General features: G+C 43.7%; 1 protein-coding gene across 1 annotated transcript; it reads right to left on the bottom strand.

Moving 5' to 3' along the window:
• Positions 1 to 2,773: 2,773 nt before the first annotated feature.
• On the bottom strand, positions 2,774 to 25,201 carry LOC147888156 (enolase (DUF1399)). Its single transcript, XM_087393864.1, has 9 exons — positions 24,727 to 25,201; positions 6,592 to 6,712; positions 6,149 to 6,412; positions 5,868 to 6,014; positions 5,415 to 5,720; positions 4,786 to 5,330; positions 4,345 to 4,469; positions 4,096 to 4,259; positions 2,774 to 3,910 (listed from the first exon to the last, which is right to left on the bottom strand). The coding sequence occupies exons 1-9, from the start codon at positions 24,921 to 24,923 to the stop codon at positions 3,335 to 3,337; spliced, it is 2,445 nt and encodes an 814-aa protein (XP_087249990.1). The 5' UTR covers positions 24,924 to 25,201; the 3' UTR covers positions 2,774 to 3,334.
• Positions 25,202 to 25,459: the final 258 nt, after the last annotated feature.

Genomic DNA, 25,459 nt, shown 5'->3' with positions numbered 1-25,459 from the left:
CGAGCTATTGTTTCATCTTTTTATGCTTAGCTCAACCATGAATGCAATGATGCTTGGCTACTCAGTTGCTTGCCTTTATAGCTTAACGGTGATTTATTAATCCAAGGTATTTATGATGAGATCTTGTCCTCTAATAGAACTAGCTTCATGGTTTCCATTGAGTGTTTCCTATGTTTATGAAATATATTGCCTAGTTTTATTATTATTTATATTGGCATGGTGATATGCAAGAACTATAACTAGCCACTAGCTATAAAACTCACACATAAAAATACTTAAAAAACTGGCAAACTCGCAAAAAAATTTACTCGCAAAATGTCAAAACTCTATATGGCAAGGGTTGTTATTGGCGACTCATTGGCTTAAAATAACTTGTCTATAAGATTGCCATTTTTTAAATAATATCAAGCATCGTAAAATTATCAAGACCACTTAGCATGTGACTTTATATATGAAGATTCTTAATTCAATGACTCGCAATTAGGAGACAAAAGATACCCGTTTTAAAAAGATCAATAATCTCATCAAAACTTGAAGACAAGAATATGATAAACCATTGACCCATCGTTAATGGGATAGTAATTTGCAATCAAGAATATAAACGGTTAACAGGTTTATCATATGGTATATAATGGAGACTTCATATAGAAGGCAAAGTGGTTTATAAAATTAATGAGAATTCTTACATGATTTAACAATAAAAGAAGCACCTCTAGTGCAACAATAGTATTAAAGCACCTCCAGTGCAACAATTAAAGAAGCACCTCCAGTGCAACAATAGTATTAAAGCAAAGACAAAGCATTATCACAATCTCATCTTTAACAAACAATGCCAAATGGAAGTTTAGTATGCCAACATCATCTTCCTAGAGAGTAAGAAGGTAGCTCTTCTTAGAAATCATTCATGAAATTTTACAAGAGAGAGAAGAAAGCATAATTTCAAGGTTAACCTCATATAAAATTTGATATGAGCCATATACAATGTCAAAATACCATCAAAGCAAAGGATGTCAAAATGAAAGATTTGTGACAAATTAAAAATGCCAGTGAACATAGAAAATGAAAGCAACTTCGAGGGTGGTATATACGACAAGCAATTCATTTACATGATGTACATGATGCTAGAATTCTTATTGGAGGGAGGAAGTTATTGCAAAAATCAATAAGTCCATGTGCTAATATAACCATTGATGGCATGGAAAAAAGTACAAAAAATATTACTAAGGTACAAATGCATCCACCGCAAATGTAGGGTAAATGTGAAGAGGCCTTGAATGGTTGTCTGTGTATAAAGGCTCAATTTTTGGATAGAAGCGAAATAATAGCCATGGATTTGGACATTGAGTGCGTATTTGATTTCCCCATTCTCTTTCTTGCAGAGAGATAAGTCAAATCCTAGTGAATGATAAGCTATTAAACTGCCAAGCAATTGTTATTACACGGATACGAACTATTTTATGCATGGAATAATAGTTAAGTCATGATTAAAACTCTCTGCATCTCTGCATATGTTGTCATATTTTCTCTATCAAACACTAAAGAAATGTATAGAGGAAACTTGCAGAGTGTTACAATTGAACGGATTTTGGAGCTCACTAGAACATTATTGAATGGAGGTCACCACTTTACAACTTCACTAAATTTTACTTTAATAAGGGCATATTTGTGTGGAGGTGACCTATGTAGTGTTGCAAATTCATAGTTTTGAGTTTACTAGGTGAATATAGAGTGGAGGTGACCTATGTAATGTCTTTAATTCACCTAGTTTTGGAGTTTACCAGGTAAATATAGAGTGGAGGTGACCACTCTAGAAAAAGATCCAAGAAATGTGAGGAATTTCAAAAATAGTGTGTTATAGTCAACTTCTAACTTAGCTTCTTTTAGGCATGGCTAAACTATGTTCACCATGAGTAAACTATTCTTGCATAATTCATATGATACATCACCAATAAGTTGAACAATGGAGCCAAAACATCCATATGACAAGCATCCCTATAGTACAAAGTGAACCCTTGAGAAGCCAAGCCCCAAAAAATCAAGATTTTACTATTACTTTGGTTATTTGGTCTAGAATACTATCATCCACATATCCTTTCATATATTATTAATTGTTCATGAAGTTGTTTCCATTGATGGCTAATTTGGGACTCTTAGAGAACACCGAATACACACAAGCATGCATCACTTCATATATGAGTGCAAATTATGCTTGGCAAATAGTATAGAAAGCATCAAGGAAATTGTATCTATCTTGAAAGAGATTATTCAGCTTCATAATGAAGTGAAAATCATGGGAGCTTGCTTATCATTAAAATCGTACAACAAGTTCGTATGGTAAAGGATAACTATAATATTAAGAGATATAGATTGGTTTTTAGTGTATATAGTGCTCAATAAAAATAATATTTTTATTAAACTTGTCATTCATTATTGAGATATGGTTCAAAATCCATGTTTCATGTACTCCCAAGGTATTGCTGTAAAATTTTGCTACATAAACAAGCTTTAACAACTACAAACTCTTAGGGAATCTTCAAACATCCACACACGCTATGTTGCCACCCTATAGTAGAACCATATTTCGTGTAGGCATGCACATGGTTGTGTGTGTGCATGCATGTGTGTGTGTGAGTGTAAGTGTGTGTGTGTGTGTGTGTGTGTGTGTGTGTGTACGTGAGAGAGAGAGAGAGAGAGAGAGAGAGAGTTCAAACTGTTGGTGGGATGCCATGGGCAGCACAAATGTGAGAGAGCACATAGTTTAAGGAGAGAAGGAAAAAAAAGGATGAGAGATGAGTCAAAAATGCTGCCAAGCAACTTGAACACTTGATTACCATGTGAGGCAACAAAAAATGCCCTGGCACTATAAACGTCAAGAGAGTTTTGCAGGAAAAAATGAAAGAGAGAGAGAGAGAGAGAGAGAGAGATTTGACCTTTATGTATTACAAGACCGGTATTAAGCCTGCACATGCATGTGCATGCACAACTCACATTAACGTGAGGGTAATCCTGTGGGCAGCAGAGAGTTGGTGCCAAGATTCACATATGTGGAACTGGAGAGAGAATTGTTAACGCAAGGAAAAGACCTCACAGATCTATTTGATGGAAACTTGTACCAGCAGGGGGGCTCTATCAGCAATGGGACTTGTGGGCAGCCAAAAGTTGGTGCTGGGATAGACATATCTGAGTAAAGACCCATGCAAAGGGGATTGAAACAAAGGGAAGTGAGTTGTTTTTAATCACAACTTTTAGAAGGTATGTGGACAAGCTGAATGAGGATTTGTTACCAGATAGTTCAGTTGAAGGTGCAAGGGTGTATGATTATGAGTCAAAGCTGCTAAGAGGCAGCAAGAACCTTAGTGTGGCTACCAAAGTGACCCAGGGAATCTCCCCCAAAGGATTCATATGACCCTCTGCTCGCTAGCTTATAAAGGCCCCCTTTCTCTCCTGTATAAAGCCAGCTGGTCCCCCGGTACATTTGATCACTAGCCCCCTTGGGCATGACCCCTTCATAGTCCTCTTCAGATAGATTCACCTTCAATACCTCCTCAGGATTTAGGTACCAAAACATCAGCTCTGATGGGGCCCCTTGCCCTGCTCCCACCACCACTGAGCCCCAATCCCTCTGCCCTGGCTTGCTCCCCCTTCTCTTCCTCCTGCTGTAGAAGTTGGACAAGGTTTTCCCTCCTACATCTGCCACTGTCCTCTGTGTTGCTGTGCATAGCAACATGACCTCGACTACATCCTCCTCTGGTAGAACCTCCATAGCCGATACTTTCCAGTTGAAAAGAGCAGTGGCCTTACCTTGTCGAGCTTCAGCAGTGTACCGGACCAATGTCACAAAGCCCTCTTCCTCCTCCGGCACTGCAGATGGTACTTGATACTGCATCTGCCGTCCATTGAGAAGACGCACCTGCCAACATTTGTCTATAGGGCTTAAATCTCCTCTCTCTCTCTCTCTCTCTCACACACACACACACACACACACGCACACACACACACATCATGCATGTGTGCTTTTACATAACCCTCCCATTTGATCTCACCAGAATTAGGCTGTTGAATAAATAATTTGTGAAAATTTTAATGAAGACCCACCGATCCATAACGACTTCCTTTAACTGTAAATCTCAAATGTCGCTCCCATTCCTGATCTTCTATAGGTGTCTGTATTGTCAGTGTCTCGCCACTGGAAAATGACCATTTCATTTTATACTGCTCAAGCTCATCAGCGACAGGTGTTGCAGTAGCAATGATTTTATCTGTTTAATGGCAAGAATATGAGTACCAAGGGACAGTTGCTTTAAAATTACTGGACAATCCCAGGTCTGAACCCAGTACAGTTACCTGGGGCAGTTCCAATGGAACCAGTAATGTAGTCCCATCCTCCTCCATGAACATGGATTATCCTTTCATTCCAGTCAACGCCAACAGGTCGCTCAGTCTTTCTTCTCCACACACCTGTTGCAACCCTACACATCTCCCAGAAGTAGATCCCGTCAGAAGGCAACAGTGACCAGCATTTGTTATGACAGACACCCTATGACAGCTCAGAATCAGCAGAACCAGAGACGGCTATGTTAAAAGTTGTCTAAGTACGTGGAAAATTAATTATTTATCAGCAGATTTTTTTTTTCTTCTCGATTGATGAAAATATGCTTCATGTTTTTATGATGCTTCCCTTCAGTGTTTTATAAAACCACTGACACTGCAGTTGGCAGTGGACTTTATGTTACTCAGATAACTATTAAGCATTGAGTAATATGAATTGTTAGCTCTGAAGCTCACCTAATGCGAATAATGAAGCACTCCTTCCCAGCATGATTCAAAACAGTATGGGACATCCACCGCCCTTGCTGTGGCTGGTACTTATTCAATCGCATAATTTTTTTTGAGATCATGGCACCTGCATCATCTGTAACACGATCTGGCAATGACTTGAGGAGATAGGGTGCCTGAACTGGAGGTGTGATTGATGCTGCAATGGTCCAATTGTCCAAACTTCTGGCCCGGTTTTTCAAAGCAAAGGCTTTGTAGACTGCCAAAAGTGCTTCCCCTTCTAGCTCTTTCCATGTTAATCTAGCTTGTCCCAGCAGCTTAGAAAATCCTCCAAAGCACCCCGATGTACTCTCTCTAAGCTCTAAAACCACACCCTTTGAGCTAATCTCACACTGCATTAACCAAATCATGTGCCATGCTATGTCATGTTTGTAACCTTGTAGAGGCGCATCCAATCTTAGAAGCTTGCAGGCTTCCATCGCTCGCAAGCGCACAAATAAGTCCCCTACTTGAGATTTCTCAGTAGTTTCTGTACTTCTGGTTTGGATGCACACCTGCAGTTCATAGGGAGGAGTCCTTAATTCTAAGAACCACACATTTATATAGGCAGATGTTTAATAGTTCTTAAAGAGATTCACCTCTACCACATGTCTAGGATTAAGGGATGAATACTCTGAGTTCACGTCAACAAATTGATGATGCCAATTGATTGTGATTGGTATACTTTCAGAAAACATCTCCAAGGGATTGGTCTCAGCCGTTTCAATCTGACATACAGCACCTGCCCTTTCATAGGGATGCCCAAAAAGTGTCTCCCAAATTCTCGAGGTATTTTCAAATGCTTGTGAAAATATGTTATCTGGTTGCCGGTGAATCAACAGATTGTGATCTTCCACAACTCTACAGATTTGTTTTGTGTCTTCTGCATAAGCCACAGGGAAAATCTGGATAACATGTAGATCAAATAAAATATTCAGTGACTCAAAACACAGCGTACAGTCAGCTTGCCTCTTGGTTTCACCAAGGAGTTCTCTGAAACATTGAAAGAAACATAAAAAGCCATCCAAATCCTTTTGGTTACAGTTGAGTACCTTATGACTTTGCCACATAATATGTATATCAGGAGTTGGGACGCAAATCATTTTAGATTCTGATTTGCGCAGTATGTACAAAAAACATTTGTATCTTTCCTTTGCCATGTGTAGGAAATCATCATGACACATGTATGGCTGTGATACCTGTAGAAAGCATCATCAATGTACACCTTTATAGAAAATGAGAGGAATACGGAAATACACCATATCAGCAACAATTAAACAATGATAATCTTTAAGAGCTAGGAGTGTACAAACAACTTCAATTCCTAGAAAACCTGTTTATAGAAAGAAATCTGTTGCGAGACAGCTGCCATGAGGTCATTGTCTTCAGCTTGATATGGCTGCTTTCTTTTAGAAGATTGCTTTATATCATTTCCTGTGTTTGGAACAATCTCTAAGTCGAAAGGTTCCTCTGGATATATTTTGCACCAAACAGATTTGCACCTCTCTCGGGCTGAAACCTCATTCAAAACATCATTAAAAAAAGGGACATCAATTGTTTTCAAATAATGCGACTTGCAGAATTGTTGATATGCCATCTGCATAAAAAGAAAAAACAAGACAATGCATTATCTTACAGATTTCAGAGCAATCAATGGTGAGCAGACCACAATAGCCTTTTATTGAATTGCTAAAGCACAATTTTGTATGTAATCACCTAACTATTCACCTAATATTATTTATAAGAAAACCCATATCTCAGAAAGGAGGGACCAACCGCGTTTAGACAGTGACAATGCCACACCCACTGAACATCCAAAGGGGGCAGAAAATCCTTCTGATTACTGACTCCAACAATCTCACATTTTGCAGCAAGTGGCATCCAATAATCTAGGTACCTGGTCAGGTATAATAAAGTAGTTCATATAATATTGCAATAAAAGAATCTTTGGACTCGTTAAATACTGAGAAGCACCAATATTGTATGTCATATGAGGGAAAAAACAAACGAAAGGGAGAGCACTTTTATTGGGATACTTCTCATCGCATAATTTTTTTCAATCATTCATAATCCCTCATTTCTTGATATTTTGCACTTCTCTTCTTACAAAATAATTTAGGTGATGTTTTTACACTTCATGGGATGCACATTCCTTTAAAAGCTTGAAAATTTGAAGTACAGATAAAAGAATGGATTTTGAACCTTTCTCACCATCATAATTTTTGCTGCCTCGTGTATATTGGTCACAAATGATACAAAAAGAATAAAAATAGTAGAAAACTTCCTAAAGGATATATACATTTATACTCTAAAATAGAAGACAAATAATAAAATATCATAAATGGTTATTTCCTACTTCTTTGCAAATACATGATTTTAAAACATGGGATCTCTCTAATCTTTTTCTACAAAGGAAACAGGAAAGGTGTTTGAATTCTGCTTAATTCTATCTTGTAACAGACCGCTCCTAAAATCTTCATCACCTTCATTTCCATGCAAGATCATTTTTTACTTTGTACATATGCTACAGAGATTTTGTTTAAATTATCTTTATGGGACTTCACATATTGTCCAGCTACCATAAGAACACTTGCATCAACCAATACACTCTGCCATTGCTGTCAACTAAGCACCTGTCTTTCTTCTTGCTTGACCACAATGCTGATTGGTCAAGAATGTTAAACAAGTTACTAAATTTGCCTCTTTACCTTCACCCAAATTTGCATCAAAAATTTTGATGAGATAAGGTTACCTATATTCTCTAGAACATGACAAGTGGTGCTCTATTGTACCTTTGAGGTACTTGAATACACTATTTACCAGCTCAAAATGATGCTCACATGAGTATTGCATATATCTGGTCTGATTACTGACAAAATGCCACATCCAGGACTGTTGACTCTCAATTTCAAAGGTATTATAACTTGTTTGAATTGGAGTGCTAACAAGTTCGCATTCTACCATATCAAATTCTTTTAGCATTTCATCAATGTATCTCCTCTTATTAAGAAAGATTCCATCTTCTGCAGGGATGATCTCAATGCCCAAGATACGATGCAATTTTTTTTCTTTCCATGAAAGAGACTTCTATTAAGTATGAAGAAAACCCACAAGAGTAAGCTCAAAGAGGAAATATATCATCCATGTCATGAACAAAAAAATTCACCCAGAAATCGGTCAATAGAAAACCTCAGTACAAATTGGAAAGAAACCAGGGAGGACGCTGAAAGCACCACTATAGTCTTGCTGTAGAATCTGAGAAGAGGGGAGAGCCCCTCCATTCTCTAAGAAAAATATCCTTCTGGCAGAGGCCGTGCGAGAAGAACCTTGCATCGAAGCCCAACTGGCCATCAAAGTATGTATGGTATCAGCACAAATACTAGCCATGGTATGAGAGGGATGGATCACCACGAGCTATCGGGAGTCAATCAATGTGTAGTACCTCATGCACCAATCGGAGAAGCAAGGTCGGAGAAATCACTTTTTGATGGAGAGTTTTCTACATCAAGCTCGAGGTAATGCACCGGTGTCGAAGTAGAAGAGAGTGACCAAGGGTAAGGGCAGCTTCACATGAATACTGGACAGGATCTGCTCAATCGTGACCAGGTTGCTGAAGAGGAGTGAAGGAAAGTGGTGCGCTTTTGGGGCAGATATGCAGCAGGAAAAGTGTGAGCAGCAGGAGCAGCTGCATGGGCAGTAAGTGAAGTGTGTGGGCAGCAGCAGCAGCTAAAGCTGTGTGGGCAGCAGGAGGTGTGTGAGCATGAGAGCAGGCAGAATATCTCAGACAGACTGTTTGCAGAAGATGGCGCACATTTCAAGGCCGGCTGTACGGACAGTACTGCAAAAGCATACGGACAGCAGGCCTGTTTGTACGGCGCAACAGTCCGTACAGCTGTACGGCCTGTTTGATGGTCAATGGAGAGGCATAGGTCCGGGCTGATACGGGCTCTTGTACACTGATGCTGAGGCTAAAGGGCAGTCGATGATGAGGCTTGGGTAGGAGCTCATGTGGAAAGGCAAATGAAGAAGAGGGAGTGCTTCGAGGAAGGAGAGGAGAAGAGAGTGGAACTAGAGTGGAAGGAGCTAGCCTTTCCATAGGTCTGAGATGGGCTTCAAGGACTCCTTATTCCTTGAGGAAAGCTAGCTTTGATACAATATGAAGAGACATGGAAGCTAGCTAGGAATGGAATGGAAATATGAAAAGCATAATGAAAGGCAGAATGGAAAGGAAAGAAAGTACAAGTGCAAGGCAATAACCAAAATACTCACAATGTATTGATAGCTTGATGTTGACTGATGTAATAGAAAATAGACAAGTACAACACTATATAGTGTGACACTAGACTCTAGAAAGTCACAATGTCTATGGGATATCTCCCAATATGGCACGTGGCACGTCTAGGACTCACTAGACTATAAAACACCATCTAGACCACCTAGAACACACATTTTTGACTCACTTTGGCTTCATATTCCAACAATGCCATAGGATCTCTCTGTCAAGGACAAGAAGGGGCTGCACCAAAAGATTTCTTGGGTTTTTTCTTCTTCTTTGGGCAATCCCTAGACAAATGCCCAAATGTCTACAAATTAGACACTGATCCTGTCTGCCCACTATCTCGACTCGAAGCCAAACAAGAGAGCCATCTGGGCCCTGAAGCACAATGTGGTCATCTTAAATGCTAGGATTTTAAAAAATGACCCTAACTCTGGGGACCCATCAGCCCTGATCGCCTCCACTACTACGAAAGCAGGAAAACCAGGGAGTGGGGAGATCCCTATGACCTACCCAAATAATGCTCCTATCATGGTAACAAATTGATGGTAAACCTGAGGAAGATCAGAGAATCTGATACAGAGTGAGTTAACCCATGTGTCCTCCTCTACCGAATCAAAACCTAAGGTGAAAGGAGTGAGAAAAAACCACCTATAACCAAGTGCAAGAGGACTAGACTGTAACATTGTGCCGCAGCTCCCAAAGAATCAAAAGCCATTTGAAAAAAACCTTGTCCCATCAAATAAATATATGAGAAGTGGGGGGCAAGATCGTGAGGTAAAAAAACAAATATCCAATTCCTATCTTGTGACCTAGAAGGGTGGAACCCATGGATGCATGCAAAGAGAGTGTTAGAGCTTTCAATCTCCACATCCTTTTTTAGTTGTAGTAGCTCATCCTTTGAAAAAATGATGGTTCTCATGTCTGATGGAAGTGGCCTAGGATTGCGTGAATGGGGATCCATTCGACAATCAAACAATGGGAGGCCGACTCAAACACAAAAGAGACGCTTTTGTCACTTGGCTAAGGCACGAAAGAAGGGTTGCCTTACTATTCGAGGAAGGGGCCATTTTGATACCTTTTGGGTCCTCTCATGGCCAATGCTCATTCGTTCTCGGAAAATTTTATGGCCAAGGTACAAGAGTACTTTATGAAAGAACTACTCTTAGACTCCTTCAGCTCCTTCCACCCTTGTGCCATTACCACAATGCAAAGATGCTCAACATGCTTTCGAGACAATGGTTGTATACCACAATAGTGTCTAAGAATACCACTACAAATTTTCCTGGACATTCACGAAAGATATTGTTCACCATCTGCTAAAAGGTTGCAAAGCACTCGCAAGTCCAAAAGGGAGTACTAAGAAATTGTAATAGCCACACCTAGTTCTAAATCCATCTTATAGACGTCTTCCTCAGCTATGAGTATCTAGTGGTAGCCAGTATGAAGGTCCATCTTCGCAAAATAGGCGGCTTCTTGCAGCCTATCAATCAAGTCATCTGCCATAGGAAGGGATATTGGTTTTTGATGGTGACTTAATTGCATTTTTTATAAATCATGCACATTCTCCAACTTCTGTCCTTCTTGTGCTTCAATAGCCTTTCACACCCCAGGGAGATTTTATTTTCCCAATCTACCCCAACCAAAGATGGTCTGAAAGCTTTCGGGATATCTCATCTTCTTCCATTGGCTCATTCTGTAGGGCACCATGCTTACAAGCTAAGCTGCTTGAACTAACTCTATCTGATGATCTACCATCCTAAGGAGTGGTAAACCAAGCAACCACCCTCTATTGGTGGAGTGCTGACTAGATGTGGATGTTGACGGGGTTTGCACCGGATTAAACTAAGAACATATCGAGGGAGCGCTTGTGCTAAAACGGATAGTCATTGATTGGAACACACAAACAGACAGTGATGTCAGAAAGGAACAAGAAAAGCGGAATGAACAGAAAAGACACTAATGGACTACCAAAAATACTTCAAAACAAATTAACACTCATTTGACCGTCGAGCCCACTCACTCAACATAGGACAAAACTGAGCTGCAAAGAGGATGTATTCAAATTCAAACATCTGGTAACCTTAAGAATTTGTCATTATGCCTTCTAAATACATATTTCCCGCCAACGGTCAGCTGCAGACGTGCGTAATGCTCGGCATTGAAATTTACATACAACTAATGCGGCTACCTTAACTGCCTAACTATTTCTAGGACTACAACAGTATGGCCCTTTAAGGCTTGTCAAGTCTGGGCGCCGATGGGACATTGAACATTGTGTAGATGGAGTCAGATTTAGAGTCAGATAGGTCGGAGTCAGATGTGTTAGAGTGCTACACTTTGGCACTCACAGTGGACAAATGAAAATATGTGAACCCACAAATGACTCAAACGATGCTGAAATAGAGTCGAAAAAGGCTCACAACTCCGCCATCCCATTGAAGGTCTCAGATGGCAACAACTAGTTGGTAAGCAAGCCGGTGGGATCTGGGACCTACGTGTACCAAGTGCCAACTACTCATCAAGCACCCTCGCACTGCATGCAAGGAATTCTATACGAGTAGTTAAACACCTGTTGTGAGTTGGATCCATTTTGTCCACAAGTGGTTTTCCAGCTTTTTTGGAGGAGGATGGAGAACTTGTTGGCTATGGCACTAGAGAAGCCGGCCATCAAACTAGTTTGATTTTTTGAAGACCGCTGTTGGAAACACAATCATGTTACCTACAACAAAAACTCCCAAACTAGCATATACATCCTACGAGCGCCCCAAAAAATTTACTCATCTAGCACTTCCTCCTCTTCGTCAACATTGGTGGTGGACATTGCTGCTGAAGCTATAGCCAAGGCAAGTAGAGGTGCCATTTTGGCGAAGGCGAAAGGGGGGGCAGGGGCACCATGACATGGTTTCAAATATCATTGCATGTTGTTGGAAAGGGTCGAATACCATAGATGTCATGGTATTTGCACCTGTGCCATGAGTAGGGTGTTAAAAATGCCGATGCAAGTGTTGTTGAGAAGCATGTTGTGAGTAGCCAGTTTCCTTTGGGTCTCTGCCAATTGCATCTGCAAGTCATTGCGATTTTGTAGCACCAACTGGCCCATGCGCATCTTGGCCTTCTATTCTGTCAACTGCAAGACTTGATTCATGGTAGATAGGCCCTAACCACAGCCTTGAGTCTAGGGCATCAAAGGGGCCAGAGCTAGTGCAGCCTGGGTTGGAGGTGGGGTGGACAGTGGCATTTGAGAAACCTCTGTTGAAGCAGCAACCACCAGACCTTCAGAGTCAGAATCTCATGGAGCCAAGACTTTGTGTGCTCTGTACTCGAGCTGCTTCTGGAGGCTCATGTTCTTTTTCTGCATCTCCTCCTCCTCCTTGTCCCTGGCCTGTTGTTTTCCTCTCAGAAGTGTATCTTAGTGGCTCGGAGCTCCTGCTTTGAGATGTTCCAATTCTATTGGATTACGGCAATATGCTCCTTTGCACCCAGACCTCCGAGGATTCCATGTACGATCCATGGGCCATGTCTACCAGGAAATAGGATGGCGTCCATTGGGACCGGTTCCTTAGTAAGGGGCGCCTTGCTCTACATCAAGGCTAGCTTGGCCTTCAACTACTCACAAGAAGGATCTAGGAGAGCAATCTGTTTGTTGGCGGGCTGCGTACTACCCGGTGTAGTTGCCTCCTTTGAGTGATTTGATGAGCCCACATTGCCTACATCACTGCGGTGCATGGTTTGCTATGAGTGCCGTACTGCCTGCATCGGTGCCCGTCCTTCAAGAGAACCTATTGATCTTTGCAACCGAGTTGGAGGATTAGTCCATGTAGTGTTGCCACTAGGATGGGAGCTCGTTGTTCATGATCCTTGTTAGCTCCGTCAACTCCTATGGATGTATTTGAATGACTATGTAAGTTGGGTGGGTGAAAGCCTTGACTTGAGCCTCAAGGAACTACACGTGAGTCCTAGACTCCACCTTCTGATTCTGCAGCCGTCAAGCATTCGGAGATGTTCCATGCTTGTGGCCAGCTATGCGTTGTGAATGTTCGTAAGCTCGGTATGGAGCTGCTCGAGCCAATGTCCATGTTGCTCTGCGACTTTCCTTGTTATGTCTGTGAGGGTGGAGTATAGGTGGGCAATTTCCTACTGGAGGTGCTCGATCTTCGGGCGACCATCTCCTTGTAGAAAGCAGGACAAGTACATGACACACTACGGGGAGGCCAACAGATTTGGGGCATCCATGATCCCACAGCTGGATTGTGAGGGTGTCTGATGAAAGATCAATTGGACAAGCGACCAAAAGTGTCCCTTCTAAGGTGGACTGTACTTTCGTCTTGGACTGCTGCTTCTGTGAGGTCTAGCCCAGTTGTCACAAGAAGCAGAGGCATAAGTGATGGAAAAGACAGGGAGAGCGAGGTAATTGGTTCACCTACTCTAGTTTTGATTCGAAGGATTCATCGAAGATTACCTACTTGGGTGCCAACCCCGTGGCTTTGGCACCAATGTCCTCTCTGTTTTCTCTTCTTTGGCACCAGCCCTAAGGTTTTGGCACCAACGCCCTCTTTGTGGCTTCTGCCAGAATCTCCACCAGGCCAACAATAGTCGTGGCTGAGGCACTCACCCTTGGAAAGGGAAAAGCATAGAGAAGAGCTGCCCCAACTGGGTGCATACGTTGGACTTCTTAACCATTCGATCTTGCTATGAAACCTTGTGAGGAAGAGATGGCCATATGCTAGTTTGTTCCTTTCTTTGCCTGAAACAACCACCCTATTGTTGCTATTGAGATATTGATCGTCTTGTTTTGGAGCCAAATGAGCTCCAAAAGGAAGCGGTAGCACGAGACAAGGGACTTTGTGTCCAAGTTGCTTAATAGGTATTCCTTGGCTTGCTTTCTTCTGAATAGCCCCTTCATTTCAACAGATAAGGCACGGTGCGCCTCCAGCTTCCTGTCAAGGGATAGACGCAATCGAGCACTGATGAGCTCAATGGTGAGTACATAGCAGCCACTCGCCACCCAAACTTCGTCGCTAGGGTGAGCTAACTAGGTCACAATACTGTTGGCTTCGAGGTGGACAGGGATGGTGCTCCATGGGAGGGACGTTGTCGTCTAAAGCTGTGGTTGTACCAACCAGTCTTGGATGTGCACTTGCAGAGTGTTGAAGGCAGCTAGAAGCTCGAAAACCACCATTTTTGCTATGTGGACGTTCATGAGAAAGGAAAAAAGAAGGACGATGCTGGCAAGCAATAGCAGTAGAAAGGTAAGCTTTGAGAGGATGGGCACGAAAGCGAAAGAGCTCTCAGTGCTGGCAGCCAATGGTGGTAAGGGCAAGCGCAAGAGTAGCAAAAGCATAACGTGCAAATGAGGGGGCTGAGAGGTGCTTATGGCCGGGAAGGAGAAGGGGACATAGGTGCCCTGAGCATTGCATGCTTACTATTTTTGGTAACTTGTGCCGCACAATGTAAAGTGATCCTTAGGATACATTTGGATTCCCATTAATGAGGCATCATCATCCACAGCCATATGATGTCCACATCTACCGAAGTGACAGCTGGCGGTCTCAACTTATCATCATGGAATGGGAATGCTAGCATACGGCCAAAATAGTACCTGAGGTGATAGCCATTTACTAGCTTCTTGAATTTCTTGCCATGTAAAGTGCCCAAGAAAATGTGCCGTCATAAAACCTCTTAACGATCTAATGTGGTTTGACCCATCAGAGCTTTGTCTTGCCAGGGTGGAGACCAAGGCAAGATCTGAAGAGTAGCACCACGTCTTTCTCTTTAAAGATCCGGATCTTTGCATGCTGGTCCGCATTTTTCTCGGGGTTTGAACGGCATCAGAAACATAGGAGCTGACATACAGAGTTGGTCCATCCAGTGGGAAAGTGATTGTTGTGGACTGAAGCATTTAGAATTGGTGATCTGGAGGCTAGGGACCAAGTACTCCATGGGCACCATTGCCTCCACCTGATATGCCACTTTGAAGGGGGTAATTTCGGTGGCGACTTTGAATGCTTTCCGAAAACCAATAGGGTTGTTGGTCCGGTTTTCATTGACCACCTTTAGGATCATCTACAAGATCTTGTTGGCTGATTCCACTGGGCCATTTGCCTGAGGGTAATAGGTTATGGAGATGGCCGTATGTCGGACCTTGAGAACTTCTATTACGTCGTTTAGGAAAAGGCCAATCTCCGACTGGCATAGTTCACTGGCAAGTACCACTTGGGCTTGGGTTCTTGTATCAATGCTGCATTGATGGCCACGTCGAAAGCATCTACAAAGACATGAAATGCAAGGTCCCAATCTCGAGGTTGGACAATCGGGCAATGGCCAGCATGAGCTTCAGGTGTCGGAATTCGAAGTTACACTCCAGTGACCAGACTATTGCCACTTTGTTGAGCTGTTCATTGAGAGGTTCAGCCACATCTGCGAGATACCGGAGCATCTAGCTATGCCAGTGGACTTGGCCTAGAAACTTGGCCAACTTCTTGTAATTGATTGGGCATGCAGCCTTACGGATCTGGTTCTCTTTGCTGGTATCCATGGCGATCACGTCAGATGAGATGATGTGGCCAAGTAGCATTCCACTATCGATTGCAAAGGCACACTTATCCACATGCACAGATAGTTGGGCTTCCTGACACTGGGGTAAGCACAATGTGAGGTGGTTGATGTACTGTGCTTGTTTCTCGAATACACTAAGATCATCCAAAAAGATTCACATTAATGAAGTCAGGTACTCGTCAAAAATTTCTTGCACCATTTGTTGAAAAGCCACCAGTGCATTTTTTAGGCCAAAAATTTTTATGCTAGATGTAGATGTAAAGACTGAGGACTCACTCTTCCATTATAAAGGTCGTCTTTCCCTGATCCTGCTCAGCCACCTGGACTTGATTATAACTACTAAACCCGTCTAGGAAAGTGTAAATCTGATGGCCGGCAACAGTGTCAAGCGTAGAGTCACAAAAGGGAAGCACAAAGGGGTTGGTCACCGTGGTAACCTTAAGCTTGTAGTAGTCAACATGGACCAGCAAATTGTTCTCCTTTCTGGGGACAATTACAACCAGGGAGATCCAAGTTGCTGCCCGGTCAATTGGGCAAATGAAACTGACCTGCAACAACAATTTGTCAAGATCCTCCTTGTTGGCATATTTCGGATTCATCCGATACCTCTACTAGTGCACTGGCTTTGCATCATCCTTGAGAATTATCTGGTGATGATAGAATTGGGGAATGATGCCCTTCATGTCACTGTAACTCGAGGCGGATACATCATAAAGGAGACAAGAAGGATTTGCAATTCCAATAGGAACTCCGGACTTTCCCATGCTTACCTAGACGATACACGGGTCGGCCTCCGTTCTGAGGTTGAGGTTAGACATACCTCCTTAACTCTCTGAGGCTCTTGAAGTTCCCATTCACAGATTTCTTTTGCTCAAATGAGTTCTTTGGCGTTGGGGTCATCCATCACCACCGACATGTGCAATAATCCAGAGTGGACTTTGTGCGGTCATCGTCCGATCGAGACAAGGCATCGTGCGGCGATTGAGACTTGTCCATAATAGCCACCACATTGCTTTCAAACAGGCTCACCTAGTCTCCTAAGCTTCAACGTCATCGAACCCGTCAAACATGTTGTCACCTTCGACAATTTGAGGTTGGAGACAAAATATTACATGTTATTGTCATGTTGCAGTTGATAGCTTCACCTTCTTTTTACCCTTTCACATGGTGATGTGGTCAGAGTGCTAGTCCTGCTTCACTCATGTTTGACAAGCCATGGCCTACAGCATGGGGTAGGTGCCATTGATATCGTCCTTGCGTAGGACTTCGACTACAATGATGAAGGACATGTCCCTGATTGCAGTTTAATTCCGCGGAGAAGGCCCATTGGTTGGACTCATCATTGGTCCGCCATGTGAATGGCAAACGGGGCTGGCCCTCATCCTGAGAATCCCAATTGTGTGCACATTGTGTCCAACAGAATTTTATTACCAGAGCCTCCATCAAGCAATACAACGGAAATGATCTAGTACCTCAAGGTTGCTGTGAGAACGACATTCTCATTGTAAATATGTTCTTCCGGTCCAGCTGGCTATAAGTTGGAATATGCAGCGTAGACAGGCAGAGTGGCCACATTGGTTGGACTCATCATTGGTTCGCCAAGCGAATGGCAAACGGGGCCGGCTCTCATCCTGAGAATCCCAATTGTCTGCACATTGTGTCCAACAGAATGTCATTACCAAAGCCTCCATCGAGCAATACAACCGACATGATCTAGTTCCTCAAGGTTGCTGTGAGAACAATGACATTCTCATCATAAATATGTCCTTCTGGTCCAGCTGTATAAGCTGGGCTATGCAGTGTAGACAGTCAGAGTGGCCACCTTTGGAATTGATGCTGCTAGCTCCTCGAAACCCTAATTTTGTCAGCAGAATTGCTGGTGGAAGCTTGAAACAAGAGTCACAAGTTACTCAACCAACATATTGGTCTATTGGTCCTTCAGTGCTTCCCATGAGTCGAATTCAAACGTGAAACTCGACTCTCCTCCCAAACTCCACATCATGGGGCACACTCAACTGCTCCTAGGGGAGTTCAAGATTATCATTGCTCTTTGATTCTTTTGTAGCTTTTAAATTTGGCACTGCACCAACCGAAGGCTGCCGTTCTTGGACCCACTCCATCAGTGTTGCGCACGAATCGCTTGTTGCACCTGCCAATCGATTGGCATCTCACCCTTCTTTTTAGAATGCCTATTTTGCAATGCTGGTCTCGGCGAAGCCTTCATCGCCCACGTCATAGCCATGACCGAGCTAGCATCATCGGTGGGCAACTCTTTCCGCTCATCATGAGAAACAATGTTTACCATATTTATGTGAAGAGCAACCGCCTTGCAATGGTTTGAGCATGTGTTTGCTCCTTTTCAGCTTGTGCTTCTTATATAACTCACATTCGGTCTTCCAATGACTGACAACAACACAATTGTAACAAAAGATTTGGCTGAGGGAACCACTATTGGAAGTACACATCCAAGGATAATAATCATGCCATCTGGCAGTGAGAGGGGCAAACGGGGCTGCAGGTGGTGCCGGAGCGGCAACAAGGGTTTGGACAATGCTTGCCACAGGTGATTGAGGCACTAGTCTAGCATTATACTGGTAGGCGGTGGTAGAGCGTGCATGCCGGTCTGGCACATGACACACCAGAGGTTGTTCAGTCTGCACTCTTTAGGACCATGACTGTTATTCCAGCATTTTCTGCATCAAACACCAGGCCAGAGACGAGAGATTGCACACGTGTTGTCTTTGGAGATTCGAGCCTTGGCCATTGACTCTTCCATAGTCATTGTATTTTCCTTCTTGCTCGAATGTTTCGATCCTTGTGCTTGTCATCTTCATCTTCTGAACTACTACAATCAGATGCAGAGGACACGAATTCATTGGATGAGTCTGATTTTTGGACTTTCACCTTCCAGGAGTTCCTACTCTTGTAACCAATACTCGCTCCTTTTGCTTGGCACACTCGATGATCTGCTGCAGTGTAAGAGTGGTAATACCTACAGAAGCTGCGGAGTATTTTAGAGTGTTTGATAGACCATCCATGAGATAGGCATTTAATACTTCTTGGGCGGGGCATTGGGCTTGTGGTAAATATTGTTGAAGCGAGCGGAACTTGGTTGTAAATCGTCCACGTTAAGTTCTTTTGGTCCATGCAGCCAAGCTTGGCCAAGACGTGGACCACAATCTTCTCCTCCTTGTACTGGGCCAAGAAAGCATCATATAACTTGACATAAGTGGTGAATTGGGCGTTGCCATACTAGCTTGTCGATATGGACACCTTCGTCGGGAGGAATGTCGCAATTTTAATGGCATCATCATTCTATTGTCCCGCCAAAACACTGACTTGCCAGGCACTCTCGAACTTCAAGATATCAGCATCAACGTTATCCAAAGAGCTTCCCAAGAACTTGGAGTACTTGGCCGTCATGGTAGCTTGAGGAGGCAGGTGACGTCAATGAGGAATATACAAGTGGTATTGAAGTGTATGGAGTATACGATGATGGAGCGGGGATGGCTCCACGGTTAGCAAAGTGGGGAAAGAGGATAACAAATCGTCGGAAGGACCATCCTCTTGAAAAATGCTACTAGAGGTATCCTCTAGGAGCAGAAGCTCAGCAAAACAGCAGGCTTCGCCAAGTAGACGAGCTTCTCACACATACATATACTAGCGAGGTTCTTTGGGAATCGTGTTTGCCAAAGTTAACGAGGTTTGCACCCAAGTTAACTAAGAACATATCAAGGGAGAGCTTGTGCTTAAATGGACAGCCGCGGTTCAGAACACACAGACAGACAACGATGTTGGAATGGAAAGAGACAAGCAGAATGAACAGAAAAGCCACAGACAGAATGCCAGAAGTACTACAGAACAGTCAACGCTCATTTCATTGTGGAGCTCACTCACTCAAAGCTGGATACATCTAACCTGAAAAGAGAATGTATTCAAATTCAAACGTCAGGTAACTTTTGCAATGGGACATTATGCCCTTTAAATATCAACATCATTCACACATGTGCATAATGCCAGGCATTCAAATCTATTGACAACTAATGCCTTGAGCGGTGGCTACCTTAATTGCCTAACTATTTTTGGGCCTACAATGGTATGGCCCTGTAAGGCATGTTAGGTCTGGGCGCCGATACACTGTGTAGACAGAGTGGGAGTGGGAGTCGAACAGGTTGGAGTCGGATGAGCCGGACCTACTACAGTGGACCCCTATACGAGCACAAGGCTATTCTCCTATCTCCTTGGCACTTCCAAAAGGTCGGAGTCGAACAAGTCGCAGTCGGATGAGTCGGACCTGCTACAGTGGATCCTGTACATACACAAGGCTGTTCTCCTACCTCCTTGGCACTTCTTGGCCTGTGTTGCTCTCCTAGAGATTATCTGGGCCTTGTATGTGTGCCTTCCAATCACACCTTCCGACCGATCCTCCTGGACAGCCTCTCATAAGGCAGTGCTTACTGTGGATCCTTGACCTCCCTGCTGCTTCGAATGCAGCCCAAACTGAGACATAAATTTCCTGCAATTGACATCTTCCTGGTCCTACGCATCACGATCTAGCTCTTCCGTGCTATGTAGATCTGTTCCTTCATGTGCTCTAGGAACCTGCAACAATCCTGAGACCTCCTCTTGCTGCAAGTCGCCTTTCCTGAGCCTCCAAACACTGGGTTGGACTTCTCCTTTAAGTCAAATGCCCAAGAGAATTCGATGATGTGTACAAATGCCCCAGCCAAGTGGGCCTTCTTATAGGCTGGAGTCTCCAGCCTTGAGCTGGCTGACTGGATCAGCCAATCAACCGACCTGGTTGGCCAGCCAACCTGGTTGGGCTCTATATAATGACTCTGGGACTGCAGCTTGCAGCCTCTTTTGCTGTCTTCCTGGCCACGTGGCTGACTGCCACTGGCCTGCTCATGTGCGACCGGTTCCAGGCTTCTTCCAGGTCCTATGCATACAAACATGATCCAGAACTGCCGCCATCTGTACCAGCATCTGTACCAGCAGTAACTGCGGCAGCCCTGTCACTGATTCAATCTGCAACAGCTTCCCACAGGTGGCACCTAGCTGTCCCATGGCAGTCAAGACATTCATGCCTTTGTTCCGACCTGTTCTGGCCCTTGGTGCAGCTCCATTCACACATCTGCAGCCATCTGCAGAGGTGCCTGTCCACTGTGAAATTGATCCAGCAACAATTGCTCTCATACCAGACCTTTCCAGGCCCATATAGCTTTAAAAACCTGCTCGGAGACTGATGCACCTCTGTTCTGTACACATGCTGTCCTCCAGATGTACCCCATACAGCCAGGTACATCTCTGAGTGTTGCCACATGGCAGCACACGTACTGCCCATGTGGCAGCCCTATCTTCTTTGTGTGCTTGCTGCCCACATGGCAGCCCATGTGCTATCCATGTGGCAGTCGTGCTTTCTCCATCAGATCTGCCCATGTGGCAGGCTCAAACACTGCCCACATGGTATCTAACACTTGCTGCTCCACCTTCCACATGCACTCCTCATTTTGGGGCTCTCAGATGGGGAGGTGAACATCTATTCTGCAACACAGGAGGGTTTTGAAAAAGTGGCTGCCTGGCTAATTCATTATGAATAGGTCCGCTTCGATGAGAGCCTCAAATGGGCACCTGCTTGGCCAAAAATTTGGTGGTAGAGTAATATGCAAGAAAATTTCTAAGAATTTTCCCCCTTCAAACAAAATATCTTCAACAGAGGAACTGAAACGTTGAGCTACATGACCTTTCAATCGTGTAACTCCCATGACCATGGCCTTTCAAATCCTTAAACGGAAGTTACAATTCTTGAGCTCCTTGAAGCCAACCCTCTCCTCCAATACAATCTCCTTCCAAAACTGTCTCCATGATTCCCCGATGTTCATCTGCTCCTGCACTTTTCGCTACATGACATGCTTATAGATATTGTGAATCTCTCTCAAATACTTTCCAGCTTACAATTGCTATCCTCTAAAAAATCTGAGCACATTCATTTTGTCTCTACAGTCTGAAATATATCAATTTTTTCATATTTAGGCTTGCCATACACATTTCACAAACTGTATCTATTTCCTTAATTCAAGCTGTATACAAAGTGGTTTTGAGTGAATGCTAATTGGAGAAACAATCATCATTCCCTTTGCTTAGTTTTAACATGATGTGGACACAGCACAGTTTCCATCAAATTGGCACTTGTCTTCAAGAAGAAGGCATCCTAAGTGCTTGTGTTAAATTATATCTTCTGGCCCTTGAGATATGAGCTTAGTTTGCTCTCACCGTTTGGTCACTGTCTCCTCCCCTCTGCTGCTCTTTCTCTCAGTCTGTACTATAACATTTTGCTTTAGCTATTGAAGTCTTGAATAGGGAGCTGATGCTTGAGGTGCTAACCCTAGCTTTTTTAGGTTTCCCAGAACGAATTCTCTGCTGTTGTTTTACTGCATTCCAGGGCTTCAGCTGGTCATCCGTATGGCTGACCATGCTCCCGCACCCTCCTTCCTCCACTAGTTCACATTTTAGTTTATGATGGGCTGTAAATGAAAAAAACTGTTAGTAGAGCAATGCTTGATCTCTTCAAGGTACAAGTTTGAAGATAAGGTCAATCAAGCAGGGGAGATTTATCACCTATATCAATTACAAGTATAGTCAATCAAGTGGTGGTGTTTTAGATGTCTCACTTTCATAATGTTCTTAGCAACTTTCTAGAATATAGACAAGGTCAGAGTAGCTCCATGATCAGGGCTAGTTCTTCTTCCCCAGAAGTCTCCTCCTTGATTTTCAGAGTGGGACTTATGTTCTCTATTACTCCGAAGGTATTTCTTTGTTAAGGAATGGCATTAGTCAACGCCCTCAATATTACTAGCTGTTATGGCAGTCGAGAGGGTGTGAAGCCTAAGGTATGTAGACATTTCTGCACAAATATAAAATATGGGGAGAAAGTAAAGGAAGCATTGCAGAAGTCACTTGATGCATGCTTTATATATAAGATTAAACACTCAAAATGGTGATCCTAATAGTTCTTGAAGCTCTGGATAAAACTAAAGAATCTGGTCAGATTTGAGGCGCATTATTCTTGAAGTCGCAGACTTTCCTTCAATTTCACCAACTTACAAGGCTGACCAGGGTCATGATAATTGTTTTCAGCATGCAGGCGCAGACATGTAGAGCAGAAGTGGAGTTTTTGGATGACAACTCTAATAACTGTCTCTAATGAAAGGCCACCCAATTAGCCGACGAGAAGACATGAAGGTGGACAGTGTGGGAGCTGCTCCCAAGTTGGAATAGACATGAGAATGTGGAGGGGCATCGTAAGCCCCCATTCAACTGCCAGTAGAACTGACAGCTTGATTGAGAGAGCCGTCTCAACGAGAGAAGTTATTCTGTGCGACGATGGTATGCGGACGAATGAGAAGGGGGCGACTAGCTCCTTGCCGATTGTGGGAAAAGCCGGCCGAACCAAATTGAAGATCTATTCAGGGGCCCTCAGGTCAGTGTAGGGATTCTTCTTGATCCCCCCAAAGTGACCAGCAAGCTGTCCCATCAACAGATCAGTTTTCGACCTTTTTCAGATGCCACCATCGTTCTTTGAGTGTCTGAAAGAAGAGGAAGACCAGATACGCTCTAGATATGCAGGACTTCTTCAGAGATAATGGAAAGACCAGACCTGCTATGCCAGAAGTTCGTGGGCCCATCAGAGCAAGTACACCATCGTCACATTGTTTTTACAATGAAGGAGGAAACCGTGCTGGTGGAGGATGGGATGCAGGTGACAGGCATGTACGAAATCTTGAAGCTAAGGAATTAAGTCCATTCTGTGCTTTTGTTTTTTCATGGTTCTTGCCTCCCGCTGCGTATATTGAGACTGGGTGCAGAACACCTACATGAAGAAAAGGCTTGAATATTAGGTTCCTCTGGAAGTGTTACCTCATATTTCTCATGGACAAGGCTGACATGGCTAATTAGAGTAGTCAATACCTCCTAGAGCAGTTATTGCACTGTTATCTTCCTTCTGTTGCCAGAGCATATAAGCAGGATTAGGCACCCTATGATGGTTTCTATCAAAACTGCCAGATATACACCGCTTTCAGCAAGGCAGATGCAAAGGTTTGTACGTTTCTGCATCAAGCCAGGGCAGCTGGAATTCGAATTCGAAGGCTAGTTTCTCCAAGCCACTTTCAGAGGATGAGCTCCATTCCTCTTGCAATACGTCATGAATGTAATCGTACATGGTAGACACCTACTCTCCCACAGGCTGTATGCTCTTGAATTGATTTGTTTGAGTTGAATTCCTTTACTCCCATTTGATGCGTGACGTTAGGACTTGCTAATTTGGCAATCTTTTCCTTCTCCGAGAAGTACTTGATTGCTTTTTCTTGGAATTTCACAAGGGAACAACGGCTACACTTTCCCATCTGATCGCTCATGCAGTGTTTCGTAAACCACAAATTTGATCACGTCTCTTGACAAACAGAATTCCAAGGCACCTAAATTTTGTTCCTTGCAGACAATTTCGAGGATTGTTCCATCGTGATCGACTAGATTAATTGGAGTTGGAAGATAAAACCTCGGGTTAAATAGGCACTGCTAGTGCCAGATCTCACATATGGAACGATCTTTATCCTGGAAACATAATGTTTCAAGGCATTCATCTTTACAGTGATTACGTACGCATGACAATTGTGCTTGCAGGCTCACATTGGGGGTCAGAAGATCTCTCTCTCTCTCTCTCTCTCGTTCGTCCGTTCGTTCGTTTTGAAATCTGCATGTTCCCGTTAGAACTGATTTCCTTCCTAACCAATCTTCCAGCTTGTCGGGCTTTGATTTTTGTGTGGCCAGGTACGTGGACCACCGTGTGGACGAAAGGACTGACTAGCCTCGATCATTACAAGGGTCGAACACAAGCAGAATAGAGACGATGCGCCTTAATAAAACGACCAGAACAGTAATCCACGATCGCAATCCATAGAAGCCTTCCAACTTAAGAGGAACGTACGAAATCTGGCAGTCTCGCGGTTATTGACCGAGAGCGCCTGCCACGAGCTTGTGATCGGCAACAATAATGTGAAGGTGGCGACAGAACTAACCTCCTGATTGCTTGAATGATCATGGGTCCGTCATGAAGGTGTGGCAAACCGGAAATAACGTGCAGAAAGTTGAGATGCCGCTTTGCAGCTGATACGAGATCAATGCTTACGTTAATCTGAGCAGCCGCTTGAAGCTCCATATCATAGCGGGACGGCTCCATGAGAAGCATGCGCCCCGAAGTAAAGGGAGAGGCCATGTTAGGATACTTCGCTGAGCTCGCTAGTTGGAGCGAGGAGAAGAGCGCAATGAGTCGGAAGCTCCATTCGTGCGGTCGTTTTATGCATCCGAGACGAGTGTTTTTTCAACGAATTGTCGTGTACTGAGAGGCATGGCGTACGTGCAGGTTTGGCACTTCCAGCAAGTTAAGTCCTCCGGCAAAAAGAAAAGAAAAAGGCGAACATAAAGGGAACGTGAGATCCTGGCGATAGATTTTTTTACTCTGGGCAGATGAGCGGAGGCTGCGCAGCCAAAGGGCAATCTACATGGTGTCAAATTTCGGGAGTGGGGAGGGGGCTGCGTGGAGAGGGGGAACAGCGCAACAATCGAGACAATTCGACACTCCACGCATCACAAAATCGTTGACGGATTGAACTTTTCCGCAAATCAATCACAATCGCCAGCTTCTGCTTCCCCATTTGATCTCGATTGCTTCTCCATTTGCTCACCTTCTTCCACCAGCTCATGAGCGCATGACATCTGATGAAAGCTGCCGGCCTCCCTCCACCTATTGCT

This window comes from Dipteris shenzhenensis, chromosome 22 (assembly GCF_047967505.1).
Source record: "Dipteris shenzhenensis isolate YYH24624 ecotype China chromosome 22, Dip_SZ_1.0, whole genome shotgun sequence".
Taxonomy (NCBI): domain Eukaryota; kingdom Viridiplantae; phylum Streptophyta; class Polypodiopsida; order Gleicheniales; family Dipteridaceae; genus Dipteris; species Dipteris shenzhenensis.
This window is presented reverse-complemented; position numbering and strand designations above follow the sequence as displayed.